The sequence below is a fragment of the Esox lucius genome, chromosome 12 (assembly GCF_011004845.1).
Source record: "Esox lucius isolate fEsoLuc1 chromosome 12, fEsoLuc1.pri, whole genome shotgun sequence".
NCBI lineage: Eukaryota > Metazoa > Chordata > Actinopteri > Esociformes > Esocidae > Esox > Esox lucius.
The window spans coordinates 21,520,388-21,533,672 of NC_047580.1; the positions used below are offsets into that span (position 1 = coordinate 21,520,388).

Genomic DNA, 13,285 nt, shown 5'->3' on the forward strand with positions numbered 1-13,285 from the left:
AGTGGCACATTCATTACCAGACGCTAGCTTTCAGCTGCTCTCAGCCTCCGCAACACAAAGCAGTTTCTCAACAGCCCACATGTCACAACAGCCAGGCCCCCTTCTTTTCCCGACACCCGGTTCACTGCAGCAGAACAGCTTTGGGGAGCCACTAATTACTGTTCCTGAGATATGATTTGGGCGTTAGCCTCAGTGAGCGAGACAACAGTTAGAATAAGAGGTGGGGAGAAGAGGATGAAACGCCACCAAAACTGTTCTCTTGCAGCCTCTCAGTCAATGACCCGGCGAAGTCACTTGTTCCTCGTTTCAATGTCCTGGATGACTGCAGCTGTGACACTTTTCTGACAAATAGTTTCCTGGCAAAAGGACAGGAACACATGGCCAGCGAGTCTGCCTTCTCCCAGACCAACCTCCATTAGCAATGAGCTAGTGCCTGTCAGGGGGAAGCAGGCAACTATATGTGCCATCGTCTTACATTAGGCTTTATATGACTGTGCGGCACGGCTCAATTGACAAACTGTGCCTTAGTTAACTGTCTTGGACAAAAGGGGGCAATGGAAGGGAGCAGAGCCAGGGTGGGGAATTACAGCAGGGCCAAATTGGTGTCGACAGAATACAATTAGGAGCCGTCGACGCAGCACTGCCTCAGTTGTCACTTGTCCATTCATAAACTACAGCTACGCTGTAGACAAAAACCTCCAGCGCAGCTGTCCAAGTATGATCGTATTGAAACGACATACAATATTTGATAAGCCATGCTGGGCATTTTCATGCACTTTCAGTAGCCGGTTGGAAGTTAGACGGCGAGATTTTTGGATGAGAGATTTGTGATTCACTTGCCATGTATGCTTAAAAAAGATACGATATTGTTTTGCCAATAGTTAACTAATTGGTAGCTATTGGCAGTTTCTCATGTCACCGCAGTTTTTCCATGTCATTCAGCACATAAAATATGCAATTTAGGAACAATATAGTAGCGGAGAAAGTATAATACATTATCAGATGGTAATTATGGATTATTGCAGGGCCGGAAGACATTTTCTGTACATATTTTCCTTGTTTTCCTACAGTCTCAGTGTCTCAGACATTCCTCCTGGGTGGTTAAGTGATGTAGTGGCAGGGGGACCATCAGCCTGTGTCTCTGTCTGAAGACTACGAAGGCTGTTAAGGCCAAGTGAGCCAGATGAGGACTGCTGATTAATGCAGGCCCCTTGATGAAGAGCAGACAGGAAGTGGGCAGTGGATCCGTTTGACCTGAAGTTTGCCCGGAGGATCCTAGCTGTACTGTCTCCCGTCTTCCCGATGCCGGTCGCTTTTCCTCTCACTTCCCTTTTTACATGCTCCATCCACTGGTGGAGATATAGAAGACATGCACTAAAAATAAAACATTTAAAAGAAAGTACAGGGCAAAAAGGCAACCAGCAGAGCAAACTTTGCAAGGAGAACCACAATGACATTTTTTTGGGGTGGAGAGGAAGAAAGACAGGCGATGCGGGCCAAATTACTGACTGCAAAATGAATGACGTCATCCGCACCCTCGCGACAACTCGCTTTTAATATGCAGCTGGTGAGAGATGCAGTGTTAGAGGTGATAAGAGCCAGTGAACTGTGGCAGTCTGGTCGTGAGTCACTTGAGCTATTGGTAACCGATTGCAGTGTTTTACCATCCGGGAGAATTTCTAAAAAGTGGTTTACTCCTTACTACCATCACACCCTCTCTGCAAATTCAGGAAAATATCAAAGAAAGAATTCCATTACATTTTAGTCAAGAGCTTTGGCAGCAAAACCAGACCACATACTAAAACAGAGGCAAAGTGGAAATGCACGTATGCGTGAATTTGCACTACACAGCTCCACCTAGTGGCCGCAAAAAGCCACAGCATGATAGAAGTCAGAAAGGGAAAACATTCACACAGTACTCCATTTTAGGGGAAACTAAAGGTTGACTCAAGTCATCCATATGTCACGTCGTCACGGGAGAATCTTCCTGCACATAAGGCTCCGCTGCAAACTTTTACTTTAGTTTTGGAATGCATAGAGATTTTCAATTATGATATACTGAATTGTGATGAGATTGGAAAGAAACAACAGTAGTCAGCAGTAAGAAGTCATTTTACTGTATATAATTACTAAGGTAAGCAGAACACAAACAGGGTCATACCAGGAACCAACTTATGAATAAAGCATATTTGGGGGATTTGGCAATGCACAAAAACCACCAATATAGAAAGCAGTAAAAGAACAGGCAGATGTGAGGCTTGCGCAAAAAGGCTGAAAATTCCAGCATAACGGTAAAGTTGGCACTGTCATTGCATTACAGTAATAAAGGACACCATCAAATAGAAGGAAGCACATTACAATGTACCGTTGAAGAATGACAATGCTTGCGATGTGTATTGAACAGAGACTTCCTTTAGCAACAACATCACATAAGGAATGGGCTATTTGATGAGCTTGTTATCAATACACAGGTCATTGCTGCGATGACCCTCCTTCCTTTGTCCACGTGGATGGAGAGATAGTAATAGACCATCAATATTCCAGACCTCCCTGAGCCTTGGAGTGGGACACTACGCCCTCGCGGACCCCCACCTCCTCTCTGCGTCGTCGGGAGGTAATATCTCGCTGCACCCCTCATCACTCACCCTAAGAGGGATCATGACACGCTTCTTCGAAAGAACTCTAAATATAACTTTGCACCACCGCAATTAGGCTCCCCGCTTCCCTCTCGCAAAATATCTTTCAACTCATGGAATATTAATGAGGTGAGGTGCTGCTGGGCTGTTGGGAGAGGGGTTGAGATGGCAACAACACCCATCATTTGTACTGGTCTCATCTGCTGAGTGGCGCATGGAGGATATACTCCAGGTAGAGGGGATCACAGACTCTGCATTGTCAAAGAAAGAGGGGAGCGGATTGAATGTTATTAGGAAGGAATTAGGTAGATGCTTATGTTTGATCCTATTTCATCTATTGTACACTGCAGGGTCACGTCTAGGGGATCAGCCATTAGGAAAGGCGACCCCAGAGCAATTAGGTTAAAGTGTCTTGCTGAAGTGCAGAACAATAACATTATGCACCTCAATGGATCCAGGTTTAAACTAGCAACCGTTTGGTTACTGGCCCAACACTACCTGGCCTTGTCTTCATAGTGATTGCCCATTTCTTGCCTGTGGTCTCTCACAAAGCATGCCAATGAATTTACTTATAATACCCAGTAATGAGACACCTCTCTCTCGCTCTCTTTTGATCATTTATCGAACCAATAAGAATTACCCAAGCGGGCAAATCAATGGAGAACCTGTTTACGTTAACAAAGGATGGCCGTCAGTCAGTGGACCGCATCCCAAATTACATCCTACCCTTTGTAAAGTTCACTCCTTTTGCCAATATTAAAATGGCTGCACTATAAAGAACAGAATGCCATTTAGGACACAGACAGTGAGTCTGAGTGAGTGCATGCCAACAGCACACTGTGTACATGATGGAGTGGCTTGCTTGTTATTGTTCCAGTTTTAATTGGTGTCTCATTAGTCCAGGATGGTGTGAGGGACAGCACATTGGCTGACACTAAGAATGTCGACCCCGACACTCTGCATTAATGCTAAACCACACCAACGCAAATAATTGGGCAAATTCACTGCCATACTGTCTGCAGCATCATTTCTAATGTTGGAATGTTGATTTCGTTCTCTCTCGATTTCTGTCTCTCCCCATGCCGACGGTGCTTCTCCGAGCGACACTCTTTCTTTTCCAGTTTGCCGTTCTAAAAAAACACAATTTATCTGAAGTAGTCATGTGACCACGGTAGATAAATGGAGCCTGCTTCCCGTTCCATACGGTTTGAATTGGTAGGGGATAATCCCTCCCATGCTCTCGGGCCGGGTGCGTGTGTGTGTATGTCTGTGTGTGTGCGCGTGCGTGCATGTGCGAGAGAGAACAGGTTTTACTATATAAAAGGGGAGTATGTTTTCCCCCATTCTGTATGTAAAACAGGTAAATGGGAACATTTTCCCTGTCCTCATTTTATTTTTTAAAAGAAGCTATTTTTGGAAATCAATTTAATAGGTAGCGAGAAAAACGTACACTTGGCTTTAGGGTTAGACTTGGGGTTAGAGCAAGGTTAAGGTTAGTGTTAGGGGTTAGGGTCAGGAATTAGGGCTAGGTTAAGGTTAGTCTTTTAAAAAAATATATATGTGAGGGAAAAAACACAAAACGGGCATATACAGCTCCGGACAAAAATAAGAGACCTCTGTACCTTTTTCTTTCCTTCCCAAAAAAGTTGAAAAGGAAAGTTTTGAGTGAGGAACAAAAGTGTTCAATTTGCTGCGGTCTCTTAATTTTAACCCTTCTGTTCCTCACTCAAAAACTGTGGTCTCTTTCCGGAGCTGTATACAAGGGTATTTACATAGTGACTGCATCATTGGTAAGAATGTTAGACCACAGACAACTGACTATATACAGGGATGTAGTAGTTGTGCTGATAATTTGACTTTAATCAGTATAGAGTGGGAGGCCCTGGTGCACAACTGAGCAAGAGGACAAAAACATTAGTCTAGTGTCACGTTGTGAGACATCTCCCTGAGAAACAGATGCCTCACAGGTCCTCAAATGGCAGTTTCATTAAATAGTACCCGCAAAACACCAGTCTCAACGTCAACAGTGAAGAGGAGACTCCAGAATGCTGGCCTTCTAGGCAGAGTTTCAAAGAAAAATACATACCTGGGCAAGAAAAATATAAAATTAAGATGGTCAAAAGTACACTGACACTGCACAGAGAAAGATTGGAAAACCGTATGGTATGAGAGAAATGCCCATCAAGCCAATCCAATTTATGGGAGGTGCTTCAGGAAGCATGGGGTGAAATCTCATCAGATTACCTTTGAATGACACTAATTATTTCAATAAAAAAATATATATTTCTTGTCAATTACTATTTCCTATTCATTTTAGTATGTTTCCTATTCAAGCTCATTTCATGTACGTTTTCATGGAAAACAAGGAAATGTATAAGTGACCCAAAAATGTAAATTATACTATACTCTATCTACACTACTTTAGACCTGTCAATGGTTAGGATGCTGTGTAAAATGCAAAAAAACAGAATGAAATGATGTGCAAAACATTTATCCTTATATTGAATTGAAAATAGTACAAAGACAACATACCAAATGTTAAAACTGAGAATGTATGTTTCTTTTTTTGGTGGGGGAAAATACATACCCATTTTGATTTTGATGCAAGCAACAGGTTTCAAAAAAGTTGGGACAGGGGCAATTTTACCACTGTGTTGCATCACCTCTTCTTTTAACAATAAGCGTTTGGGACCTGAGGAGATCAATTGCTGTAGTTTTGAAAAGAGAATGTAATCCAATTCCAGTTTGATATAGGATTTCAGCTGCTTTACAGTTCGCGGTCTCCTTCGTTTTATTTTTCGTTTCATAATGTGCCAAATGTTTTCAATGGGTGACAGGTCTATACAGCAGGCAGGCCAGTTTAGCACCAGTACTCTTTTAGCCATGCTGTTGTAATATGTGCAGAATGTGGTTTGGCATTGTCTTGCTGAAAGAAGCAAAGCCTTCCCTAAAAAAGATGTCTGAATGGCAGCATATGTTGCTCCAAAACCTGTATATACTGTTCAGTACAGATGTGCAAGTCACCCATGACATGTGCACTAATGCACCCCCATACCATCACGGATGCTGGCTTTTGAACGGTGCTCTCATAAGAAGTCAGATGGCCCCTCTCCTCTTTAGGCCAGAGGATGCAGCGTCCATGCTTTCCAAAGAGAATTTCAAAATGTGATTCATCAGACCAAAGGAGAGTTTTCCACTCAGCCTCAGCCCATCTAAAATGAGCTCAGGCTCAGAAAATGTTTTCTGGATCTTGTTTATACATGATTTCTCCTTTGCATAGTAGAGATTTATCTTGCATTCGTGAATGAAGCGACGTACTGTGTTCACAGACAATTGTTTTCGGAAGTGTTCCTGAGCACATCCAGTGATTTCCACTACAGAATGGTGTCTGTTTTTAATGCAGTGCCGCCTGAAGGCCCGAAGATCAGGGACATCCAATATTGTTTTTTGCGTGCAGAGATTTCTCCGGATTCTCAAATTCTTTTAATGACGTCATGTAAAGTAGATGAAGAGTTCTCCAAACTCTTTGCAATTTTATGATGAGAAACGTTATTCTTACATTGTTGCACTGTTTGCCCACACGGTTTTTCACAGAGTGGTGAACGCCGCCACTCTGAGAAATTTAAATACAACTGAAAAACAATTAACCTAATTAGTTGTGAGATGTTCCACCAGGTTTTTCTTTGCATTACACAACTTTTCCAGTCTTTTGTTGCCCCTGTCCCGGCTTTTTTGAAACGTGTTGCTGGCATCAAATTCAAAGTGGGCATATATTATTCAATAAACATAACATTTCTCAGTTTCAATATTTGATATTTTGTCTTTTTACTATTTTCTATTGAAGATAGGGTTTAAATGACTTGCACACCATTGCATTCTGTTTTTCATTACATTTTGCAGTGTCCCTACCTTTTTTTTGGAAACGGGGTTGTAAATGCAAGCCTGTTCCCATTATTTCTTGAAGTTAACATATAACTACTGGTCTTACCGATGTTGAAGGAGAGGTTGTTATATTACCACCAAGCTGCCAAGTTACCAACCTCCTACTACTGTGCTATTACTGCCATTGATTAGGGCAACACTGTCCTTTCATCAGCCAAATTGATTCTTGCCTAACCAAGAAGTAACAGCTGACTAAAGTAAAGGAGGAGCTAAGTACACCCTACTGGGGGGCCCATGAATTGAGGGTCAGTGGGGCAACTTATGAGGAAGTCCAGGATCCCGTTGCAAAGAGAAACGTTCAGACCCAGGATCCTGATCTAGATGATGATGTTGGAAGGGACTGCGGTGCTGAATTGTTACATACAGTTTGCCCACAGTAGAGCCTTAGTGTAGGTGATAAGAGCAGCAATCATCATCATTGGAAACAAGATATAATTCTAGCTCCCATTTTAGAGTATGTTCCCAAAAAACCAACCAAATGGCGCTCAAACCACAGCAAAGACGTTTCTTACAAAGTGGGATAAGAAATTGGTTCTGAAAGGCATCCACATGGGTACTCAAAAAAAGTTGACTTTCAAATAAACACTATATCCTAAAGGTACCTAGGCCAAAGATGTCCACTGAATTTGCCCAGAAATGGCAAATAAAAAAATGCGTACACATGTATGGGATACAAAGTAAAAATCAGAACAATTGCAATCTAAAGAAAACGGGGAGAATGAACGATTTAGCTTTTATGATTTCAATAACCAAAAAATGTCAGATGAACGAGTTGCTCTCTCAGCTGTTTTCATTGAAACAAATACTGTGTTCAGTGTTCAAAGCAATAATTATTAGTATTATATAATACTTTCTTACAGTTAATTAGCATGCATGTCTTTACATTTGTATGAAGGACCGGAACTATTTTGCTGGAAGAAGAGGACAAGAAGGAGTCAAGGAGGGCTAGTTGCTTTTGGAGCTGTTGTTCCTGGGATTTGGGATTTTTTTAAATGAGAAGGATCTGGGAAGCAATCACACACACACACACACCCACACACCACACACCACACTCTTACCTTTCCGTCATTGCCGAGAGGCGCGGAGAAGACATACTCCAGCTGGAGGACAATCCCTACAGCCTGGTGACTGGGCAGCTTGAGCTCCAGACTGCTGCGGAGAGCCAAGCTCTGACTGGGACAAAAGCTGTTGGGCAACACACAGGGAGAGAGAAAGGGAGGGTGGTGAGTGGACTAATGATCTGTGTGTTAGCCATCGAACAGAATTCCTAAGAAATAATACAATACAGTATTGTAAGTGGCAAGAAAAATAACATACATTTTGCTGAACGGGACATTTCCTAAAGGGTCTGTTTGTAAAGGGTTTATCATGAAGCGATTAATAAACATTACAAACGGTTATTACACATTGGTCAAAATACCATTGTGTGACAGCTGGCCAGTGCTTGCCAAATAGTGAGACAACATTTCAGAATTTTTTGTACTTTTAATATCACTGAGGTTACTTTGAACCCATTGCTTGAATCATTTTTCATATTGAAATCCATAATGGCCAACCAAAGATAAACTACAGACTTCCTAAGAGTTCCATGAAATGTTCAGGGAACTGTATTGAGGTATGGTGAGGAAAAAAGAAATTGCTCCATGACCATTTGGTGCCCAGTGAATGTGTGATTCTGGCCTCATGTGACCACCTTATTTCCTCAAAAATATCCAAAGTTCTACTGGTTATGTTGCAGATCTTGCTTGATAATTCCTGCTGTCACTTCCTGCTGTTACACGTCCCACCTGGTCATCCCTGTCCTTGTCCACCTGGTTTTCCATCTGATCTGGATTTTGCCTCTGGATTGTATTATTTGTATATTTTTCTTTCAGTTTGCATTTAGCTCTGACAGAAGAATGATGGAACAGGATTAGTTGTTGGGGGTTTGAATGTTAATCAATTGTTTGTCCTCACAAGTTAAGTAATACCATCTGCAGCAATGGAACTGCCCGCTAAACTACATCAAATAGACAAAGAAAACATAATATGGGGAATTAAGATAGCTCACTAGTTTCCGATTTTAAATCTAATTCCTGTATGTTTTCAAATAATTAATAGTTTAATCCTGAAAAGAAGTTAAACTCGAAGAATTTGGAGCCGCCCAGGTGTCCATGTCTGAGTAGATGAGGGAGAGAGAGCGCGGCTTCAACGTCTTCCTGGTAGGGGTCCCACAAATATCAATGTCTAATTGAAGAAACATAAAAGCTATGCTAGACTGGTTGCTTGTGAAATATGGACAGGAAATATTAGACTGGTTTTACATAAAACAGCCAACTTACAAAAAAGTATTTAGTCAGCCACCAATTGTGCAAGTTCTCCCATTTAAAAAGATGAGAGCGGCCTGTAATTTTTAACATAGGTACACTTCAACGATGAGTGAAAAAATGAGAAAAGAAAATTCAGAAAATTGAAGGACTTTTTAAAATGTTATTGGTAAATTATGGTGGAAAATAAGTATTTGGTGAATAACAAAAGTTAATCTCAATACTTTGTTATATACCCGTTTTTGGCAATGACAGAGGTCAAACGCTTTCTGTAAGTCTTCACAAGGTTTTCACACACCGTTGCTGGTATTTTGGCCCATTCCTCCATGCAGATCTCCTCTAGAGCAGTGATGTTTTGGGGCTGTCGCTGGGCAACACAGGATTTTCAACTCCCTCCAAAGATGTTCTATGGGGTTGAGATCTGGTGACTGGCTAGGCCACTCCAGGACCTTGAAATGCTTCTTACGAAGCCACTCCTTCGTTGCCCGGGCGGTGTGTTTGGGATCATTGTCATGCTGAAAGACCCAGCCATGTTTCATCTTCAATGCCCTTGCTGATGGTTTTCACTCAAAATCTCACGATACATGGCCCCATTCATTCTTTCCTTTACATGGATCAGTTGTCCTGGTCCGTTTGCAGAAAAACAGCCCCAAAGCATGATGTTTCCACCCCTATGCTTCACAGTAGGTATGGTGTTCTTTGAATGCAACTCAGCATTCTTTCTCCTCCAAACACAATGAGTTGAGTTTTTACCAAAAAGTTATATTTTGGTTTCATCTAACCATATGACATTCTCCCAATCCTCTTCTGGACCATCCAAATGCTCTCTAGCAAACCTCAGACGGGCCTGGACATGTACTGGCTTAAGCAGGGGGACAGGTCTGGCACTGCAGGATTTGAGTCCCTGGCGGCGTAGTGTGTTACTGATGGTAGCCTTTGTTACTTTGGTCCCAGCTCTCTACAGGTCATTCACAAGGTCCCCCCGTGTGATTCTGGGATTTTTGCTCACCGTTCTTGTGATCATTTTGACCCCACGGGGTGAGATCTTGGGTAGAGCCCCGGATCGAGGGAGATTATCAGTGTTCTTGTATGTCCATTTTCTTATAATTGCTCCCACAGTTAATTTCTTCACACCAAGCTGCTTACCTATTGCAGATTCAGTCTTCCCAGCCTGGTGCAGGTCTACAATTTTGTTTCTGGTGTCTTTTGACAGCTCTTTGGTCTTGGCCATAGTGGAGTTTGGAGTGTGACTGTTTGAGGTTGTGGACAGGTGTCTTTTATACTGATAACAAATTCAAACAGGTGCCATTAATACAGGTAACAAGTGGAGGACAGAGGAGCCTCTTAAAGAAGAAGTTACAGGTCTGATAGAGCCAGAAATCTTGCTTGTTTGTAGGTGACAAAATACTTATTTTACCAAGGAATTTACCAATAAATTAATAAAAAATACTACAATGTGGAAGCCCTATCAGGGAGAGGAGCACCGATTAGCTTCCAGCCGAGGTGCAGGTGACCAGGAGGAACTACATAAAAAGAAAAGGCAACTACGCTACACCAGTATGTATTAGCTGGGGAGCTACGGGGGTATGAGAAGACAGCTAGGCATTTTCTATTTCAGAACATCACGCACATAATTTTAATAAATTCAGGATGCCCAAACCTATGTATTTTCACAAATTCATTTGCCATGATTTTCCTTGATCCTTTCAAGGAAAGTGAATTTCTTCACCTCTCAAACCGTCCTTCTCAAAATACACACGCACCCTATACCAGGCAGGTTCATCACAGCTTCAGGAGATAAATCCTTCTTAATTATTGCCCTGATGGAATTTTCAGGGGGGAAAAATATGTATTTCTTGTTCAAGAATTAGCTTTATCTTTAAATAATCTTGCCTAAATTAATAAATAAAGTTCCAGTGTAAGATCAATCTGATAAACATTTACATTAAATTACTAATGAGTCACCAGTCTTGTCTTTGCATTTCCCAATTCCTTTTTCGGTACCACATAAAAGAACATGCTATTCAGGCTTGTGTTTCAGCACCCCATTTGAAACCCGACATTCAGGTTATTTAAACTGCTTAAGAGATCCTGTGAATCAGGTGTGTTTGTGTTGGAATCGAGTCAAAAAGTGCACTCAATGATCTACCCTAACCCACCAGCCCAGCCATGCTCCCTTCACAACTCACTTGTCTTTGGTTAGGGTGCCTTGTTGGGATGTGACCTCAGCTGTCTCCAGCACCACTACTTGGGGCCGCTCCAGAAAACCCCAGCCATTGTGGGCACCCACGTGGAGCCGCCGCTCCTGGATGACTACGGACGACGAGCCCTCCGGTCCCCAGTGCTTCTGTAGGGAAGAACAGATCCAATCAAGATGTGTGTGTGAATGCTAAGCCATACACACACACACCTCTTTCCCTGGCTTTTGTACAAAGCACTAGGGATTAGAATCCCTAGTGCTTTGATTAGAATAAATCACACACGCAGACGGACAGACGGACAGGCAGACAGGCATGCATATGAAAAGTGTGGAGATCTCTAATTGCCTTATCAATCTTGCATATATAACGAATCGGCTCTATCGTAGATTTAAATAATAGGCACTTCTGTCAGCTTGTACAGTGGAGGCCATTGAAATATAAAAGTTGGATTCAACCAGGCTTTAAAGAACAATGCTCACAGTCTCTTTAGATCTACAGAGCCGTCCTAACAGAGCTCCTCTCGGCACCACCCCAGGAACCTGCCACTGGCCCTGTCTGATGAGACGTGACGAGACGTCACCCTCACAGGCCACCTTTTATGCCAGTCTCACACAATCTCACATTGATGTCTCATTCACTTTTGCTGTACTGAATGTTCTACTCTGGTACTACTTTGACTCGCCTCTCCCACTTTCTCTGTCCACTTTTGCTGCTCAGCCTCTGAGCGGAGAGGAGAACGAAAGGACTTCCATGCATGTTTATTAGAGGGTCCCTTTAAATATGACATGGGGGGAAGCATGTGACAATGGAAACTCAGCACAAAGAAATGTAAAAAAGAAAAGATGATTACGCGGAGTACACAAAGGCATTCTTGCTTTTTAATAGCCTTCTTACAGTTAATGCAATGCATACATTATCCCAATAATTATTCATATTAATGTTGTGATTATGCACATTTTAACAATTTAATATGTTGATAATCATTTCAATCAAACATCTGAAGAACTATTGCTAGTTTTATTTAGCATTTTGTTTTCGCTTGCTCTTATAACATGACAATTAACCACAGATAAAGCTACCTTACAGAATGTAAATGTAAATTAAGTCAATTTGTTATACCAACAAGTCAATCAAAGTGCTGATTAGGTTGGAAACCTTTTGGGGAATTTCCGCTTCAGCAAGGCAATATCAGTATTACAGTGACAGTTAGTGAAATATTAAAACTCTGTAAACCTGGGTTCTGGGTCTTACCGCTGTTCCTGGCTACCTCCCCAGGTTTTTGCACCTCTTTCTCTCTGTTGCTTTTTCTCTTGCCTAAACCATCTCCATATCCACCCACACCTTTCCAATCCAATTAGCATATCAATTGAGCATCGGTTTTATATGCAGCTGGAGAGCCAGCCTGCATGCAGCCCACATATACCCATCACTCTCCATCTTCCACTCTCTCTCTCCCTCATCATCTTTATCTCTTCTTCAATCTCCATCCATCTCGAGTAAACATCTCTCGACTCCTCTCTCAAGTGGCCAGGGAGAATACAGTTTTCAGGGCTTGTTGATCCTTGGTGGGAAATTTGTGTTTAACATCTGAAGCTTTCCTATTTAGATCTGCCAATGCTTTTTGTGGCTCTGCGATTAGATAGACCTGAGGCAAAACCACTAGACATAACGGGGCTAATAAGTGAATATACACTGACTCACCCATGGGTCCACCAGAGTACCAGGTAGAGAGGCAGTCATTTTCTAGGCCATTGCCGGGTTAGAATGGTATGCCCATAAAATATATGAGTTTTATAGATACAAAACACTGTTTGGTTGTAGGAATTTTAGTTTTTTAAATAATGATAGATAAGAAATGTATACATTCTGTACGGTTTTGTCATTGGTATATGGTTAAATCAATATCCACCATCATCAACTTTAAAAAATACAAATACCAACAGTCCTCATCACAAATATAGTCTACAGCAGATGTCAACAACTTAGTTTGGCATTGGGACAAATTTGTTCTGAGCTAATATTACAAAGGCCAGAACATTGCCTGAACTACAAATGAATGTAACACATTTATATGTAATAAATTCACTGACAGTAAGTAAATCTAATTATCTAAATCTAATTACGTTTATATATTAACCACTGCAGGCCTATATTACATTATTATTGTTGTGGAGATGTAGTTCATTGATGGGGAAAACAG

At 41.7% G+C, this 13,285-nt stretch overlaps 1 protein-coding gene across 3 annotated transcripts in view; it reads right to left on the reverse strand.

Moving 5' to 3' along the window:
• nphp4 (nephronophthisis 4) overlaps positions 1-13,285 on the reverse strand; it is a 144,497-nt gene that overhangs the window by 81,515 nt on the left and 49,697 nt on the right. For all 3 annotated transcript variants that reach the window (XM_020051866.2, XM_020051867.2, XM_034295795.1), the window contains exons 7-8: positions 11,074-11,231; positions 7,637-7,763 (exon numbers count right to left, since the gene is read on the reverse strand). In XM_020051866.2, the coding sequence (XP_019907425.2) occupies positions 7,637-7,763; positions 11,074-11,231 (285 nt within the window). The remainder of the gene's footprint in view (positions 1-7,636; positions 7,764-11,073; positions 11,232-13,285) is intronic.